Source organism: Notolepis coatsorum (assembly GCF_963971535.1).
Source record: "Notolepis coatsorum genome assembly, chromosome: 13".
Taxonomy (NCBI): domain Eukaryota; kingdom Metazoa; phylum Chordata; class Actinopteri; order Aulopiformes; family Paralepididae; genus Notolepis; species Notolepis coatsorum.
Window position 1 is genome coordinate 89889103 of NC_140177.1, and position 18864 is coordinate 89907966.

The window sequence follows — 18864 nt, forward strand, 5'->3', positions numbered from 1 at the left end:
CAGGCCAGATTCCAGGGTGATGTGATGACATCACAGCCAGTGACATCATCTCAGGTTTTCCTCCAATCCACAACAGTTTCGGTTTGACTTTGAAAAAGTAGGCGTGGCTTACCTAACTGCCAAGCTAAAGACAGTAATTCTTTACAATTCATTTTAAGACTTAAAACATTGTTGTTATTATTACATTTATAACACATAATATATGAATTTCCAGCTTCCTCTTTCAAGAACACACATTTCAATATAAAACATTCCTTATTAGGATCAGCATAAAGCATAACCTCTTTAAAACAGATCTTTCTAAATAATTATCTTCAATGATCCTAAGTTAACCAGTTACATTGGTAGATACACAATAGATTGGCACTTTAGTAAATTCACTCTTAATCTTGTACCTGGGACTATACTCTATGCCAAGTTTAGTTACATTGACTATAGGAAATTACATTTCTAATATCCTGATTAGATTGGGTTTTCCTTATAATACTTTAAAACAAACCATTTCACTTTCATTCAACGTTATCATGAATATCTATACTTTGTAAAAATACAATTGCACCTTGTTTTCATTACAGACTATATATTATAATAATATCTTTTAAATTATAACAGCATTTACTTCAGTTTGACTCTTTTGTTGTAATTAGAAGACATATGGTTTTTTCCCTGTTTATTCTTAAAATACTTTTCTTTATCATAACATCAGTTCATCGCATTGGATAGATTAACACCGTCAAGGACCACATTTGTTCTTAAACTCATGATTTGCCATCATATTACTCACAAATACTACTATAACCAAATTCTCCTGGGAACATACCGTTTTACAGTTTCCCATGAATTTGCATCGCCTCTTCACTCCCAGGTTGTCCATTGTCTCATTACCTTTGAGGCTTGCTTAGGTGTCAAAAGTAATCAAGGCATTAAAATCTGTTTCTATTCTATGACTTTAGTTGCTTAGTAACTAAGTGTTGTGATATTTTCATCCATTGTCCTACGCTGGAGGCCAGCTGCTTAAATGTAAATTAGCACTAGTGTTTTGTTTCTCTGGTCATTATAATCTCCTCACTTCAGTAATAATTGTACTTTATACAACGGCATGCAAATTTCTCGATTCTGATTGGCCATTCACACGTCTTTATTGGTAACAATCCACGGTCCTGGGCTCATGACCCGCCCACAACCAAATCACATAACCCTCCCCGGCTCACTCCGGGAGAAAACAGGATCGCGGAGATCAAATGGTTATGTTGAAAGCACCATAACGACTAAATATGAAGCGATTCTGTCAAGGGGAATGTGTTAGTATTTTAAACAATGTTGGATGATGTAATTGATGGGTCTTGACTCAATCTAGAACAAAAGAAAAATCGCGGATTGATTGATAGATTAATTGATTGATTTAAATTTCTTCCTTCCTACTTTCTTGCAGCGTTCTCTCTCACACTGTCCGACGCTGGCGTACCCACAAACACACACACACACACATACACACACACACACACACACACACACACACACACATACACACACGCACACACACACTGTGACACACACACACACACACACACACACACGCACACACACACACACACACTCCTGTCTGCAACAGCGGGGGAGTCAGACTGAGAGAGAAGCAGCGCTGTTTTAAGTGAGCATGGTCTATTGAATTGATTGATTGGTTGATTGCTAATTTTATTACTGTACCCCTGGTTTCCAACTGGTTAAGTTTAGGCTAAAAGAAATAAATAAAAAAATAGGGCGAAGAAAACGTTTTTTTCCTATAGGGCAAAGAAAACGTTTTAATAAATTTTCAATCAATCATTCCAATAATACACAGTTGGATGTGTTAGTTGGTTGGATGCACTTCAAGCTGCTTCCACATGAGGCAACTTCTCTCAATCATTCCAATAATACACAGTTGGATGTGTTAGTTTGGTTGGATGCACTTCAAGCTGCTTCCACATGGAGTTGTGGGAACTACTTTTTCTGGCGGATGGTTTTTTCAATAAATCTTCGATTAATGTGTGTTTATTGTATAGAAATAAGGTTGGATGAATCTGGCAGTTGTATAAAAGCTTTACACCACGTGCAGTCGTGATTTGTGACCAATAAACCATGCCTAGGGGGGTCTAACGACCCTCGGCTGCGCCTCGGGCCTAACAACCACCCCTAGGCATGGTTTATTGGTCACAAACCACTCCTGCGTGTGATTTAATGCTTAATTAGAATATGAAAAGCTACATTTCTAATGTCCAAATTCTGAGCATTGTCTAGTTACAGAATAAGTTATTCTTAAAAGAAATATACTTTATCACCTAATACTTGAGATGTATTATTTTAAGTCACTTCTTTAAAAATACTTTATTTAATCCGGTCCTCAAACCTATATGTTATTTTTGAATGTCACAAAACAGCCATACCATTTGTGCCTATAAGAGCCACAGAATACATTAACTTCAAATCCTGATAGGAAGCTTCACATTTGACATGGTCAATGATTTCCTTTGTGTAGGTTTCTTTGAAGGTGTTTTCAACATAGTAGCTCATATGGTCACAAGACTAGGTCATCTCCTATCCTCTGTCTAGTGATCTCAGCTGTGACTTAGTACTGTATTCAAATGAACCATGTCTTTCTTGTGAGTTCCGCCACCTGAGTTATTTACTTTAAACCTTATCTTGAGTTCCAAAATGGAAGTTAACCCTAATTATTTAAGAACAAGTATAATTTACCCCAAATTATACTACAATACATTTAGCAATTTGCACTAATAAACACTAAAACAGCCAAGAGATTATCTCATTCTATTCTATTCTAATACCGTCAGACACAGATGAACATCATTTAAAAATAGTATAAATAGTATAAATAGTATAAATAAATAAATAAATAAATAAATAAATAAATAAATAAATAAATAAATAAATAAATAAATAAATAAATAAATAAATAAATAAATAAATAAATAAATAAATAAATAAATAAATAAATAAATAAATAAATAAATAAATAAATAAATAAATAAATAAATAAATAAATAAATAAATAAATAAATAAATAAATAAATAAATAAATAAATAAATAAATAAATAAATAAATAAATAAATAAATAAATAAATAAATAAATAAATAAATAAATAAATAAATAAATAAATAAATAAATAAATAAATAAATAAATAAATAAATAAATAAATAAATACAAATATTCTTGGTGAACTTCACCTGTCCTTCCTTACACTTGAACAGCCTCTTTGCAATATTTTCAACTGCTATTCATCCCTGGTCTGGTTCTATTTCAACCATATTCTATCCTGTATTTCCTGAATCATGTGCCTTCTTATTGACAGTGTGACAAGTCAACAGCCCTGCACTTTGCCTGCACCCAGGGAGCCACAGAGGTGGTCAAACTCTTGCTGTCTTCCTACAACAAACCCTGTGACAGCATCATCAACATCCGTGATGGAGCCAATCAGACCCCACTGCACAAGTACGACCTGCTCTGCTTTGAAAGAATAAAATAAAATAAAATGAGACACAATAATCTGACTAAGAGATAGGTAAGTAAATTAAAGTGTAATGCTCTCTGAGGATTCAGTGGCATACCATTTTTCTATTGTCTGTATGTGATAAAGGCAGAAGATCACTGTGGAAATTCTTTATAAAACATAAGATACTTGTTCCCCAATGATAAGGATAAGTGTTCAAAGAGGGCGGCTAGGTGGTGTAGTGGGCAAGGCACTCGCCACCAGTGTGGAGACGCTAGGATTCGCGTGTTCGAATCCAGCTCTCCACATTGTTTTTCAGTTTGGCTGGTCGTCCGCAGTAATACACATTGGCCGTATTACGGGGAGGGAAAACTGAAGGGTGGGGATCGAACGTTGTGAACAAGCGACTCCTACAAGTCGGTTGGTGCGCCTGCGCAGTAGAATCAGGAAGTGTCGGGGGCAGCGTGAGCCTCCCACGCGTTACTCCTCGACACTGAGAGATCGAGCTGCGCAGGTGAAAAGATGCGACTGCTGTTACCTCAAGTACCGGAGGGGAGTCAGGGGACTTGTGCTATGTATGACTTAGTCCACATTGCAGCCGGGCTTGTGGGAGGCAAGAAACAGCGTTCGTGACAGGGGAGGGTTGAATTGGATGATACGAAATTGGGATGGGAGAAAATATGGAAAAATGGGAGAAAAAGTGGATACAAAAAAAAAAAAAAAGGATAAGTGTTCAAAGAAGAAACCCACTACCATTGCCAAAAGAAAGTGCATATGAATACTTAGTATGGAACTACACACTACAACTGTATTAAATTAGTTAGTATTACAAATTAATTAAGTGGCCCATAATGGCCCCAAACAGCATTTCCAACTTCAACAGACCTGCGCCCCTTTGGTATTGCCAATGCTGATGCTGCATACCCTACCACATGGCCCCTAATGGCCACGACAACTCAACATGTAGATAGATAGGCAGTGAGATGTACTAGCATATCACCAGGGTTATCAAGTGGGCATCTCCCTTAAGGTGTTTTGTCAAGTTAGGCGCACAACACTTTGGGAAGGCTCAACAGTTAGTTCCAGCGTCCAAGAACCACACCCGCTCCATGCTAACTCCCATTTTCCTAATAACAATATCACACAATGAAACAGAAAAGGAATACTTTTACCCTTTGTTTACTTTAGCCCCCAGCTGACATGATTTCTCCTCCTCTCCTTCATCCACTGACTACCTTTCAATGCTTCTTCCAACATCTTGCCGCTTTTCGCAAACTCCGACTCCAAGTCGATTGTGCTATAAATGCTCTACATCCTACTTCTACCGGACAAACCCTAGCTTTCCATCCTCAGTGTTCAGTTTATGGTGCCATGTCTGCATATCTAAGCTTTTTTCTTTCATATGCCTCCTCCACTGAATCCTCACAAGGCACGGTCAATTCTATAAAATAAACTAATCGCAGACTTGAGTCAGGCCTCAAGTTAGTGCTAACTATCTCTCATGGAACAATCATTAGCTCCATTTAGGTGGCCTGGCTCATGCTTGTCTAAAACGTATCTCCTCTAAGCAAGAAAGACTAGTCTTACAGCCTGACATAATATGCCTCAAAGTTGTGTCTTTGAACAGTGGAAATGATGGGTCCCGATCTACCCACTGTTTTAGGTTCTGTGGTGATGGCAGCACATTTTAATCTGATTTTTCTCCATACTCCACAGGTCCTTCTAGCTAATCTTCCTCTTCTCTACACTTTTCCAGTTCATCCACACTCCCTGCTTAGCCTGGACGCGTGCACGCAGCCTGGACCACAGCATTTGTACACCTCACTACTTCCTCTTGTCACCGTACCTGTTCCACTACCAGCTTCCTCCTTTCTGTGGGACCTGCTTTACTCCATAGTCCATACTGGCTTCCCTGAGCTGAGCCCTAGCCCCCCACGACCGTGTTGCACCTTACCTTCAATGTCTGTATGCCTAAGAGCTGCCACTGCTTTCTGTTCTGCCTGTCTTGACTAGTGTATCTTTGCTCCCAACCACTCTGTTCTCACCTTCACACACTTAAACTCCTCTGTTAAACGTGTTACTGGTAGATGGAGAATACATTTCCCATACAATGCCACACTACTAATACACAGAGGCACTCCTAGCTATTTCCTAATAGACAAATTATCCAATATCTCAAGCCGGTCTACCTTTGATATTGGCACTTCATAGACAATGGCCAACTTAAGGAATAAACTAAACTGCAAACACCATAACTTCAATTTGCCTAGAAGCCCTCACTTCTCTTTCCTTCCTAAAGTATCTCCTCTACAACATTATTTCCTAAGTCGCTCTATCTGTTTATCATGATTCAACTCCTCATTATACCACCTACCCAAACATCCCACTGGCTTCACATTTCCTCCTCGTCTATGTAAAACATTCTAACTATTACCTTCCCTCTGCGCAATCAAATGCTTCTAGACCTAATCTTCATCCTAGCCCACTTGAGATACCATTTAACTTCTCTAGTAGCCTTTTTGTACAAGGCATTGTGGGCCCTCATTTATCAATTTTTCTCAGAAGGTATTCTATTTTCATACGTAAGCACAGAATTTAGAATGTGTGCACGCACAAATAAAACGGGACTTATCACACACGCGTACACAGGTCCTACGCACACCCAGGGGTGTAGCTCCAGATTCTGGGCCCCATGAAAGAATGAATTTGTAGGCCCCCAGTGAATGCGAGCGCGCGTAAGCGCGTGAGCGGAAATTTTTTTGGCCATTTTTTTATTGATGAAAACGCATAATATGGTTTTTACCTATACATTCGGATCAGCAGTTCAGCACCTGCACTGTTGGTGGGTGAGCCTAGTAAAGGATGTCGCATTGCGTTCATCTTCAATGAATGGACCAATGCAATAGTCTACCAAAGCCCCCCCTCTCTCTCTATATATCTCACACACACACACATACACACACACACACACACACACTTCAGAAACAAACATAGTATCAATGAGAGCATCAATAATACACCTGAGTGATGTCTAGTAAAAAAAAAAAAAAAAAAAGAAAAAAAAATGTTGGGCCCCCCCCAGTGCTGGGCCCTTGGAGTCATCCTAAGCTACCCCCCCCCCCCTGCTACGCCCCTGCGCACACCTGTCTTGATAAATATGACTTTGATCCTACGTTTGAGCTCGTGCACTGTTTTAAGTATTTGCATACCAGAACCGCCCCGATTAACCATATACGGTAATGGAACACAATCAATCAATCAATCAAATCCTTTATTTAACCAGATAAGCATCATTGAGATTAAAATCTCTTTTTCAAGAGCGATCTGGCCAAGCAAGGCAGCAGAAAGTTTCAACATAAAAAAGAACATCACAATAAAATACAGATAAAACATTTACATCAAACTCCAATTTCAGGCAAGTTATCAAACAGGCAAATGATCAAACACAGTTGCACTGACCAAGGGAACTGAGTTCGTAGGATTTTAAAATGGCTTTGAATTCTCCGAGGGTGACCAGTCCTGGTAATTTTAGGTCCTCCTGTATCTTGTTCCAAGATGAAGGAGCAGCATATTTAAAAGCCCTTTTTCCCAATTCAGTTCTCATATGGGGAACTTCCAGTGTTAGAACAGCTTGAGAACGAAGGGCATACTTATATTGCTTTGTGCACAGAAGCACACTTAGGTACGAGGGAACCAGTTTAAGCAGAGCTTTGTGCACCAGAGAGAGCCATCGAGAAAATCGCCGTATTTGTAGAGATGGATAACTTGCAATGGTATATAGGGTGCAATGGTGCACTCGATTTCCACATCCCGTGACAAAGCGTAAGGCAGAATGGTACACAGTATCAAGCTTTCTAAGGTACTGATCAGGTGCATACATATAGAGTAAGTCACCATAATCGAGTAGTGGTAAGAAGGTGGTCGAGATCAGGTGACTTCTCACTTTAAGTGAAAAACAGGACCTGTTTCTGAAAAAGAAGCCGAGTTTAAGCTTCAGCTTTGACACAAGTTTGTCTATGTGAGATTTAAACGTAAGGTTCTCGTCCACTGTAATGCCTAGATATTTGTAGGAAGCAACCCTTTCGATGTCAGTTCCTCCAGCAGTAACAAGTGTGGGAAGATCAGCTGGGAGTCTCTTCCCATTTGAGAAGAGCATAAACTTTGATTTGCCAGCATTTAACACTAGCTTAAGCTGGGTAAGATGTGACTGAACAATGTCAAAGGCAGATTGCAAGAACTCCATCGTTTGCACAACACTGGGAGATGAGCAATAAATTACTGTGTCATCAGCATAGAAATGGTAAGCAGCATTAGACAGGTTGATACAAAGATCATTTACATATATGGAGAAGAGTAGAGGTCCCAGTACGGAACCTTGTGGTACACCCTTAAGTACAGGGAGGAAAGATGATGATAAACCAGCAGACTGTACACACTGTGATCTATCCGTCAGGTAATTTGAAAACCACTCTACAGCCTGTCTAGATAAACCAATTTTATGTAGACACTTCGATAAAATGGCATGGTCAACCGTATCAAAGGCTTTGGATAAGTCTAGGAACAGAGCTGCACAGTATTTATTGGAACACCCCCATGAAATGTGGAAAAGTGGACTAACCCGAGCGAACTCTGAGAGACTTCACTGAGAGCGAGATTGATCACTGAGGTCCAACCAACAAATTGAACGTATACAGCATTTCCCGTTGTGAACAATCTTATTTGGAAACATGACACACAGAATAATAGTATTTAGCGTTTTATTTTAAACAATATTTAATCGTATGATTATATATTTATATATATGATTATATATTTTTAGAGAATAAATAAATCCAATGAAGTTGCCAAGTTCACAGACAACTCTGCGCTCTAATGCCTATTATGTGCGCTCGTCATGAGCCCGTTCTGGTCAGAGTCATATGGCTTCAGTGGATAACTATGATCTGCATTTAAGTGAATATGAATGAGACTCCGGCCACCGGGACATTATCAGCCAAAATGCGCATCGCAGATTCAATCCCGTTCACATTACTGATTACTGATGGAGCAAACTCTGAGAGATTGTTCACAGAGGCGCTGCCGAACCAAGATATAATATGATGTGTATAATATAATGTGTGTAGAGGCATATGATACAATCTATTTTGTTGTTGGTATTAGGCAGCCTATATGAAGTACATATAATAGCAGCCAGCCCATAGCCTACATTATGCAACAGTAACTTGCGCATATAATAACACACAGCCCTGCGAAGCCTGCATACAGTAAACTAACTTGATCATTAATCTAGCTGTTGTATCGTTACGCTTATGAAAACATTAAATAATATGTATAGGCTATAGGCCGTCGCTTTAGCCTATATTCTCAAATTGCATGATTTAATGGCTGAATGAATGAATGAATGAAAACTTTATTTAACAGATTGCAGAATGGGTACAATACAGTACGGCTCAATACACACAATTGTTAAGGGGATGCAGACCAGAGAAAGACTTTTGTCTTGTTTACATCAGGGTCCCCCAACTTGAGTCCTCGATATCCTCGCGGACGGACCAGTATACCTTTATATCATATCATATTCATTTCTCTATCAGCTCTCTATTTCTCTATTCATACTCTATCAGCCTACCAGCATGTAATACGTTCTTTGTTAGAACTCAACTCGTTATTATTTTGCGCATAGATTGCAGAAATACGGGGACGTTTTGATTTAGGCTTTGACACAGAATACAAGTCATGATATCACCCACACGATATATGCTCTGTGTCCAGAGCATGTATGCTTTTCATTCATTTAAGACACATTTATTGCAAGGGTTTTGTATACACATACACTCAACAAATAACCTCTGTCTGTTCTCGTTGCAATGCATTTATATCGTGGGTGTTCATATGACTTGTATTCTGCTTACAGCTTCGGGGTTCCACTTATTACGTTTAACAATGGCAAAGCCTTTTAAATATAATCAAAACGTTCCCGTATTTCTGCAATATATGCGCAAAATAATAACGAGTTGAGTTACACGGAGCGCAGTCAGTGCTTATTTCCGCGTTGTAAAAATATTCTACCACCGGGCGCCAACTACGCATGGTCCGACCTGTGCTTAAATATACGCACAAAGTCAAGCACAAGTTCAAATTGATAAATCCCACACTTTGCTTAGAAATGATCGTACGCACGGGTTACGCACATATCTGTGCGTACGTCACATTGATAAATGAGGGCCCAGTGGTCCCTAATGGTCATGTCATCCATGTAAGCTCTAATTGGTGGGAGGCGCAGTCTCTCCTCCCCTACAACTCACGTTGAGGCTCTTATAATTACTTCCATCACCATTGTGAATGCTAGTGGGGAAATAGTACACCATGCCATAATGCCTATCTCTAGTCTGTGCCATGTTGTTGTAAGATCTGTAGTACTAAAACACATTCTAATATCTTGGAAGTATATCCTTTCACCAAGTTTACAATCACCCCTGGCACATTTACATTTACTCATTTAGCTGACGCTTTTATCCAAAGCGACTTACATGTTCTGTACGACAAGTCATCAGGAAGGGCACAACTCTATCAGCTGAGTAACAATGTTCATCAAAGTGTTGAGTGCTACAGTGTGTAGGTTAGTTTATTGGAACAAGTGCATGACAGTAAGGTTAGTTAGGGTTAGATATATATATATATATATATATATATATATATATATATATATATATATATATATATATATATATATATATATTATTTTTTTTACTGTAAAGAAAGCAAACACTCTCCAAATAAGGCTATGCGGTACCGAACCAAACGCATTTACCAGGTCTGAAAATACCACATATATATATAAATAAATATACCACATAAATATCTTTTCTCTATCTTGGCTGACTGAATCTGGTGCCATATCTTATGTATCCTGCAAACCCTGGGATTCTTGCTTTCTGCACTGTGGTATGTAATAAACTATTCCTTTCTAGGTCATTTTCTAGCCTCTGTGCCACTATACTAAAGAAAATCTTATACCTTCTACAGTACATTCAGGAGCGATATGATCCAAAACTGGCACGACTCTTTCTCTTGGGAATTAGGATTCCCCCTGCTCTACACCACACATAGATAGATACATTTATCCCATACTACTCTCAATAACCTCCACAAGAATCTAAGTACACCAGACACACTTTTATAAACCCTACATTCGGCCCTGGGGCTGAAGAAGCTTTTACATGCCTTACTATACACTTCCACTTTCACTTCCTTCTACCTTGGTGGCCTACTATCCATCGTATACTTTATCTCTCCTAATGGTGGTATATCTGGAGGAAGTCTGAGTATGTCTTTTAAAACTACTCCTCTACCTCTTGCTTTGAAGCTTTGAGTTGCCCTCCATTTACTTGACTGAACATCTTTAACTAACTTAAATGGATCCCTATAAAATGCTGTCCTGACTTGCTCCTTCTTCTTTATCTTCCTCCTACGTTGTTTTGCCCTCCTGAGTACCACTAACCTAGTTCTTAGCTCTTCCTGCAAAACATGAATTCCCTCCCTCTCATCCACTCACACCTTTCTCCACTGCTTTCTTAGCCGCCTCCTCTCTTTCTGTCTGGACATACCTGACTACAATCTCTCCAACCTCTTTCTCTCAATGATTACAAATAGTTCAGCACCATATTCATAAATAATGTCTCCCATCTTCTCTAATGCATTTACCACTGTTCCTTTAGAGGCCCCTCTAACACCATTTTCAAATCCCTGTTAACCGTCTCCTATTCTTCCCTTTCATTTGCCCTAGGCCATTTAACCCATCCTACAGCTCTTCTCTCTGACTGGCATGCTGGTTTCAGTTACATCTACATCCCCTTCTCCAGCGCTTTCCCCTTCCTCCTCAGTGATAGAGTTACTGATATCCTGCAAAATCTGTCGCTGGACTTCAACCGTCTGACTTAATTGACTTCTTAAACTCCCTCTACCAAGCACTTCTTCCTTCACTCCCTCTACCAAGCACTTCTTCCTTCCCTGATGTATTCTCAGGCCTTTTACTGTTGTTACTTTCTGCCTCAAGGACAGATCTGCTTCTCTCTACCGCTCCACCCCTGCCCTCCATTGATGCATTCATCCTACTCATAGTCCTGTTCTCTATGGTTCTAGTTCTGACCCAACTCATAGTCCTGTCTGGAAATAAATAGATGAATGAATGGATGAATGAATGAACGAATGAACAAGTGAATGAATGAATGAATGAATGAATGAATGAATGAATGAATGAATGAATGAATGAATGAATGAATGAATGAATGAATGAATGAATGAATGAATGAATGAATAATAATAATAATAAACCTTATTTGTATAGCACTTTTCATACAGAAGTTGCAGTTCAAAGTGCTTCACAACAGTAAAAAATACAGGCATAAGCGAGCATAAAAAAGATAGAGAGGTAGCAATGTAAGGTAAATCACAGTGTTTCACATTAGGATCTAGCATCCCAATAGGCCTTTCTGTTTACAGTTTCATTCAGTAATACAAATAATAAAAATAGAATACACAGAGTAAAAATAAAGTGCGGTTGGATTCAGTTTAAAAATAGGCTAAAAATTATAAAATAGAATGAATGAATTCATAAAAGAGGAGCACTTGTTAGTTTTGGCAGATTTTTGGCTGATTGACTGTTCAAGTATTTGACATGTGGAGCATCTCAAGTGTTTAAAAATGTTGAGGCCATTTCCAAACACTATATTTTAATTTCCCCACACAGGGCAACACTATTTGATCACCATGAGTTGGCTGGGTACCTCATTTTAAAGGTAGGTAATTACCTACTACTACTACTTGTTGAGTTTTAAATTATATGTTGTGATGCGGGAAAAAATCGAATCTACGAATTCCAATCTGACTTCAGAACATCCCACTCCACTGACACATGCCTTCTCTATTTGAACGACCACATCAAACAAGAGGTGGACGTGGGCAAATACTGCGGCATGGTCATGCTGGACCTATGAAAGGCCTTCGACACTGTCAATCACTCCATTCTGATTGACAAGCTAAAAGCAATTGGTTTCGATAGTTTATCAGTGAGCTGGATGCAATCCTACCTGGAGGGGAAAGAACAGATGGTGGAGGTAAACGGTACTCTACCCCCCCCCTCCCAGTGAGCTGTGGTGTTCCACAAGGAAGCATACTAGGACCGTTACTGTTCCTAATTTATGCAAATGACATGTCGTCAGCTTGTGACTGCAACTTGTTCCTGTTCGTGGACAACTCAGCCCTGCTGGTCTCTGACAAGAACAAGTTACAGGTTGAAAAAACCCTCAGCTCGGAACTCGGCAGAATCTGCACCTGGCTCGCTGATAACAAACTATCATTACACCTGGGTAAAACAGAGTCCATTCTTTTCGGATCAAATAACAAACTCAGCAAGACCAACGGCCTCTCAGTTACAGTGGGTGACAATATTGTCACAAGGAAAGATGAAATTACATCGTAGAGGCAAATCTTTCCTGTGACAAAATGGCATCCAATGTAATCAAAAAAGTCAACCAACGAACTAGATTCTTGTACCGGATCTCCTCTCTGGTAAACAAGAATACCCTGAAGACTCTAGCAGGACCACTCATTCAAGGGTACTACGACTATGCTTGCACATCATGGTACCAAAGCACCTCAACGGCGCTAAAACAAGATTACAAACATCACAAAACAAACTGGTCAGACTACTGCTTGACCTTACTCCTAAAACCCACCTCACCCCTGCCCACTTTGACAACCTAGGATGGCTTAGAGTAGACGACAGAGTACAGTAACTTGCAATGGGCCTGGGCCCTCATTTATCAATTTCTCTTAGAAAATGTTCTATTTCCATACTTAAGCACAGAATTTAGAATGTGTGCACGCACAAAAAAAACTGGATTTATCACACGTGCGTACACAGGCACACCTGTCATGATAAATATCACCTTGCTCTATACGCTGAGGCTCGTGCACACTTTCACGTATTTGCATACCAGAACCGCCCCGATTAACCATATACGGTAATGGAACACCCCCATGAAATGTGGAAAAATGGACTAACCCGAGCGAACTCTGAGAGACTTCACTGAGAGCGAGATTGATCACGAGGTCCAACCAACAAATTGAACGTATAATCTTCGGTGCGCCGGGAGCCAAGGATGTTGACTGACCCAGTCCTGCTACAGGACCAGCACATTGACAGAAATAAATGACAAGATGACCCGACATTAAGCACTGTAATGACTGAAATTAAATCAATTTCAGCAGGCCAACTCTGCGCTCTACAATGCCTATTATGTGCGCTCGTCATGAGCCCGTGGTACTTCTGGTCAGAGTCATTATGGCTTCAGTGGATAACCCTGATCTGCATTGTGATGTTTTAGATACCCCAGTAATAACATTACAATTGAATTAAATACAATTAGGCCTGAATGAGACTCCGGCCACCGGCACATTATCAGCCAAAATGCGCATCGCGGATTATCTGTACATTGACCAAGTGGAATCCCGTTCACATTACTGGATTTGTTTATTGATGGAGCAAACTGAGAGATTGTTCACAGAGGCGCTGCCGAACCAAGATATAATATGATGTGTATAATATAATGTGTGTAGAGGCATATGATACAATCTATTCTGTTGTTGGTATTGGGTAGCCTATATGAATTACATATAATAGCAGCCAGCCTACATTATGCAACAGTAATTTGCGCATATATAATAACACACAGCCCTGCGAAGCCTGCATACAGTAAACTAACTTGATCATTAATCTAGCTGTTGTATCTTTACGCTTATGAAAACATTAAATAATATGTAGGCCCCTATAGGCTATAGGCCGTCGCTTTAGCCTATATTCTCAAATGGCATTTAATGGCTATCCGAGTCCTCGATATCCTCGCGGACGGACCAGTATACCTTTATATCATATCATGTTCATATTCATATCATAGTTTACTCAGCCTACCAGCATGTAATACGTTCTTTGTTAGAATTCAACTCGTTATTATTTTGCACATAGATTGCAGAAATACGGGAACGTTTTGATTTAGGCTTTGACATTGTAAAACTAAATAAGTGAACTTCTGTAAGCAGAATACAGTACAAGTCATGATATCACTCACACGATATATACTCTGTGTCCAGAGCATGTATGCTTTTCATTCATTTAAGACACATTTATTGCAAGGGTTTTGTCTACACATACACTCAACAAATAACCTCAGTCTATTCTCGTTGCAATGCGTTTTTTATTCTTTCTGGTGAAGAACACTATATCGTGGGTGTTCATATGACTTGTATTCTGCTTACAGCTTCGGGGTTCCACTTATTACGTTTAACAATGGCAAAGCCTTTTAAATATAATCAAAACGTTCCCGTATTTCTGCAATATATGCGCAAAATAATAACGAGTTGAGTTACGCGGAGCGCAGTCAGTGCTTATTTCCTTGTTGTAATAATATATTCTACCACCGGCGTCAACTACGCATGGTCCGACCTGTGCTTAAATATACGCACAAAGTCAAGCACAAGTTCAAATTGATAAATCCCACACTTTGCTTAGAAATGATCGTACGCACGGGTTACGCACATATCTGTGCGTACGTCAGGTTGATAAATGAGGGCCCAGGTCTACAAGATACACTACACCACTCAGGTACCCATGTACATGTCGAAATACTTCCCACGACCATAACACCAGAGGGAGTTCCATAAATCATGTGCAACCCAGATTTGGCACAAACAAGGGACTAAACACGTTTCGCAATTATGCCACAACAATGTGGAACGCCCTACCCACAGCCGTAAAAAAAAGTTAATCCCTACCCACATTCAAAACGGCTCTCAAAGAGCACCTACGGGAGGCTGCAATTCGAATCTGGCCACCGTAAATGTCCAAACCCCCCCCTCCCACACACCCCCTCTTAATGGACAGTCTCCTCCCCACCGTATGTATATCTTTTCTGCCACCCACCCACCCCCTCCTAATGTACAGTCTCCTCACCATCATATGTATATATTTTCTGTTAGGATATCTGGGTAACAGTACTGTATATTTGCATATCGTATATGTCACAAATGTAACAGTACTATATACCTGTATGTCATGTATGTCCCTATGCCATAAATGTCATGATGTCATGTATGTTGTGTATGTCATAAATGTCATTATGAATTGAAAATGGGGGACCCTGATGTAAACAAGACAAACGTCTGCATCCCCTTAACAATTGTGTGTATTGAGCCGTACTGTATTGTACCCATTCTGCAATCTGTTAAATAAAGTTTTCATTCATTCATGCTGTGGACTATATGTTGAATTTAATGGCTGTATTATAGTGCAAGTGTAGTGTCAGTGAGTGTATGTCTGACCAATGCTTATGCACGAGCACACACATACAAACACACACACACACACACACACACACACACACACACACACACACACACACACACACACACACACACACACACACACACACACACACACACACACACACACACACACACACACACACACACACACACACACACACACACACACACACACACACACACACACACACACACACACACCATAATTTATTTATCTACAGTAAATTAGATTATCATGTAATCAGGAATTTGTCTACAGGTAAATCTATAGCACTTAGTAGTTTAATAAACAGTATTGTATCTGTGGTATTATCCTTGTAAGATGATGCAGATCAGTGAATGAATTAATGAATTAATGGTGTTGTGTTCTTTACCAGGGGGCTGATGTTAATGCCACAGACTGTAAAGGCCACACCCCGTTGCTACTGGCAACCAGCTGCGGCAACTGGAAAACAGTCAACCTCCTTCTCTCATGTGGTGAGTAAATATACCAGAGAACAACAAGAGGAGTATTCATAAAGAGGATTATTCATAAAGAGGAGTATTCATAAAGAGAAGCTGATGTGGCGCAACACCACAGCTCATTGGCCACGGTTGTCATTTAATGAAAATCAGCTGTTATTTGATTATTGCCACCTGTTGTTTGCCGACCAAGATGTCTATGATGGAATACTTGTGAGGGCTGCGGGTGTTTGGGTCACGTCACAAGCAGATAATAGGGACTAAGTTATTCGTGTAACGAATAACCACTAAACTGCTAAGCAGACATTATAAGGAGAAGGGGAAAAGTAAACAACAAAAAACAACCTTTACAGGTGGAAGCCTCAACATGAGTATTTTAAGAAAATAAATCAAGTCCAAAAAACAGGACAACACTCAATAAAGAGGTATTATAGAAATAACTGAAATAAGCCACAAAGGCACCTCCTAATAACGGAGTTCATACAAATAACCTAAATAACAATTAACCTCCACTAAGGGAGTGTATGTGTAGTAGTGGACTAATGACCGTTCAAAAGGAAACAAAGGAAAACTGTCATAAAAAGAAACACACTACAATAAAAGGCTCAGCTGCTAGAGAATAAAGTGCTAAAATAAGCCAGTACCCTAAAACCAGAATGGCTACAGAAAAAGGCTAAATGCTGAATAGGGCAGAGATCAGCACTACACTTTAATATAGCAAAGCCTGGCCGGAAGCTGAGAAAGCAGCTAACACATCAGCGAGATTCAAACTTAAATAGACTCAGCTACCATAGGTACAGCTGCACTGAATCAGGTGCAATCAAGCCCACACACCTGCCGACCCATGAGGCAATTAACCACAGAGGCCAGTGATTGACAGCTATCCCTCACAGAAAGGCGAACTAAAGCAAAAACCATATACTATCAATAGCCTACAGTCACTTTCTGTACAAAACACAAGACATATTGCGCAAGAAGTGAATACATGTGTGTTGGGAAGTCAAAATATAATTTCTTATTTTATAACATTTTATTTTATCTATATTTAACCTATATACATTGTATTTATATAATTAGGAATTGCAAATACAATTTATTTGCAATACCATACCTATATTCTTCAGTTAACGGGGAATTCTACCAACATTTTATAGTTGTTAACTTGTTATTTAGCATTATTACATGGCGTTTTCACATTCGCCGAAATGCTTGCTTGTGATTGGTCAATAGCCCCCCGACAGCGGTCATTATTTTTCAATAATGACCGCTGTGGGACAATAATGACCGATGTGCGCAGCTGTTCGCAATCAAGCCCACATCAGTGCAGCAAATCAGACACCTGCCGCGGCTGCACTGACAGCGGAGTGTGTGTAGATTACAGCGGAGCCAGAACAGAGGCTGCCCGCGATAATAATAATCACTTTATTTGGGCTGACAGAGCCACAGAACAACTGCGATTTGTCAAATGAATTAGGTATATTGTTAGTAAGTTAGCCATGTAATAAGCGGGATAATGTATAGCTTTACTCGGTCATTGTCGCAAAATAATTGACCTTCACTGACGTTTAAAACACCTCGCCGAAGCGGCTCGGTATTTTAAACTACGTGTCGGTCAATTATTTTGCGACAATGACCGAGTAAAGCTATACATTATCCCGTTCATAACATTGACATTTTCCTAAAATCTGATTTTATTGTTGTTGTTGTTTAATAGATTTGATCTCAAAGTAAGAAAATGCAATATGATCAACACACTGACTTGCCTGAGATGGTTGAAAGAAAGTTTTATAGTCGGTCATCAAGAGTTACTTAAAAACCATATAGAATAGAATTTAATGTTTAATACAGGTACAGGATCTATGACTTTAGATAAAAATGTACAGTATTTCACTGAGCGTCTCGCTCTGCCAATGAGATATCCTCTTATCTCCACGCACCTAGCGTGCACGCGAAACAAACAAATGCACCCACTTGCACGTGACCAAGCCACTCCCATGCGTCTCCCTATATGACGCCGGAAATGGTCACGCTCCACCTTCCCAGATCGATTTCCATAAGCGGAAAACCATCCAAGGGACCTCAGGGCACTAAGAGCGAGACGCTCAGCCAGTATTCATATAACTAGGTTATGAAATAACCTTTCATTATATATCATACTTGGCTATCGCGTCTCGCATCTCGCCAATGAGATATGGGGCAGAGCGGACGCGTGGCCCGACAAGTGTACCCCCTGAGGGCCCGTAAGCCCCAGCCAGGGAGGAGGGGAGTCCCGTCCACCCGCCCGTCCTAACGAAGGGGGGGAGGCAGTAAACTCCACCAAAGTGTGAAAAAGGCGGAACCAGGCACCCCTGAACGCACAGCACAGGCCGGACCACGTGTGACACAGCACCCCGTGGCCCACACCCACACACCCCTGCTAGCCCACCAAATGGCGGGACGCAGGAGAGGTCCCAGACCTCAGAACCGCCTGGGAGACAGAACCCCCAGTCATGTCCACGAGGTAAAACTTAACGAAAGGACCCGTGGAGGACCAG

At 40.0% G+C, this 18864-nt stretch overlaps 1 protein-coding gene across 1 annotated transcript in view; it reads left to right on the forward strand.

Moving 5' to 3' along the window:
- trpa1a (transient receptor potential cation channel, subfamily A, member 1a) overlaps positions 1-18864 on the forward strand; it is a gene marked incomplete at both ends in the record, with an annotated part of 132351 nt that overhangs the window by 23026 nt on the left and 90461 nt on the right. The window contains 3 exons of the mRNA XM_084327736.1: positions 3350-3489; positions 12237-12285; positions 16246-16345. Of these exons, the coding sequence (XP_084183862.1) occupies positions 3350-3489; positions 12237-12285; positions 16246-16345 (289 nt within the window). The remainder of the gene's footprint in view (positions 1-3349; positions 3490-12236; positions 12286-16245; positions 16346-18864) is intronic.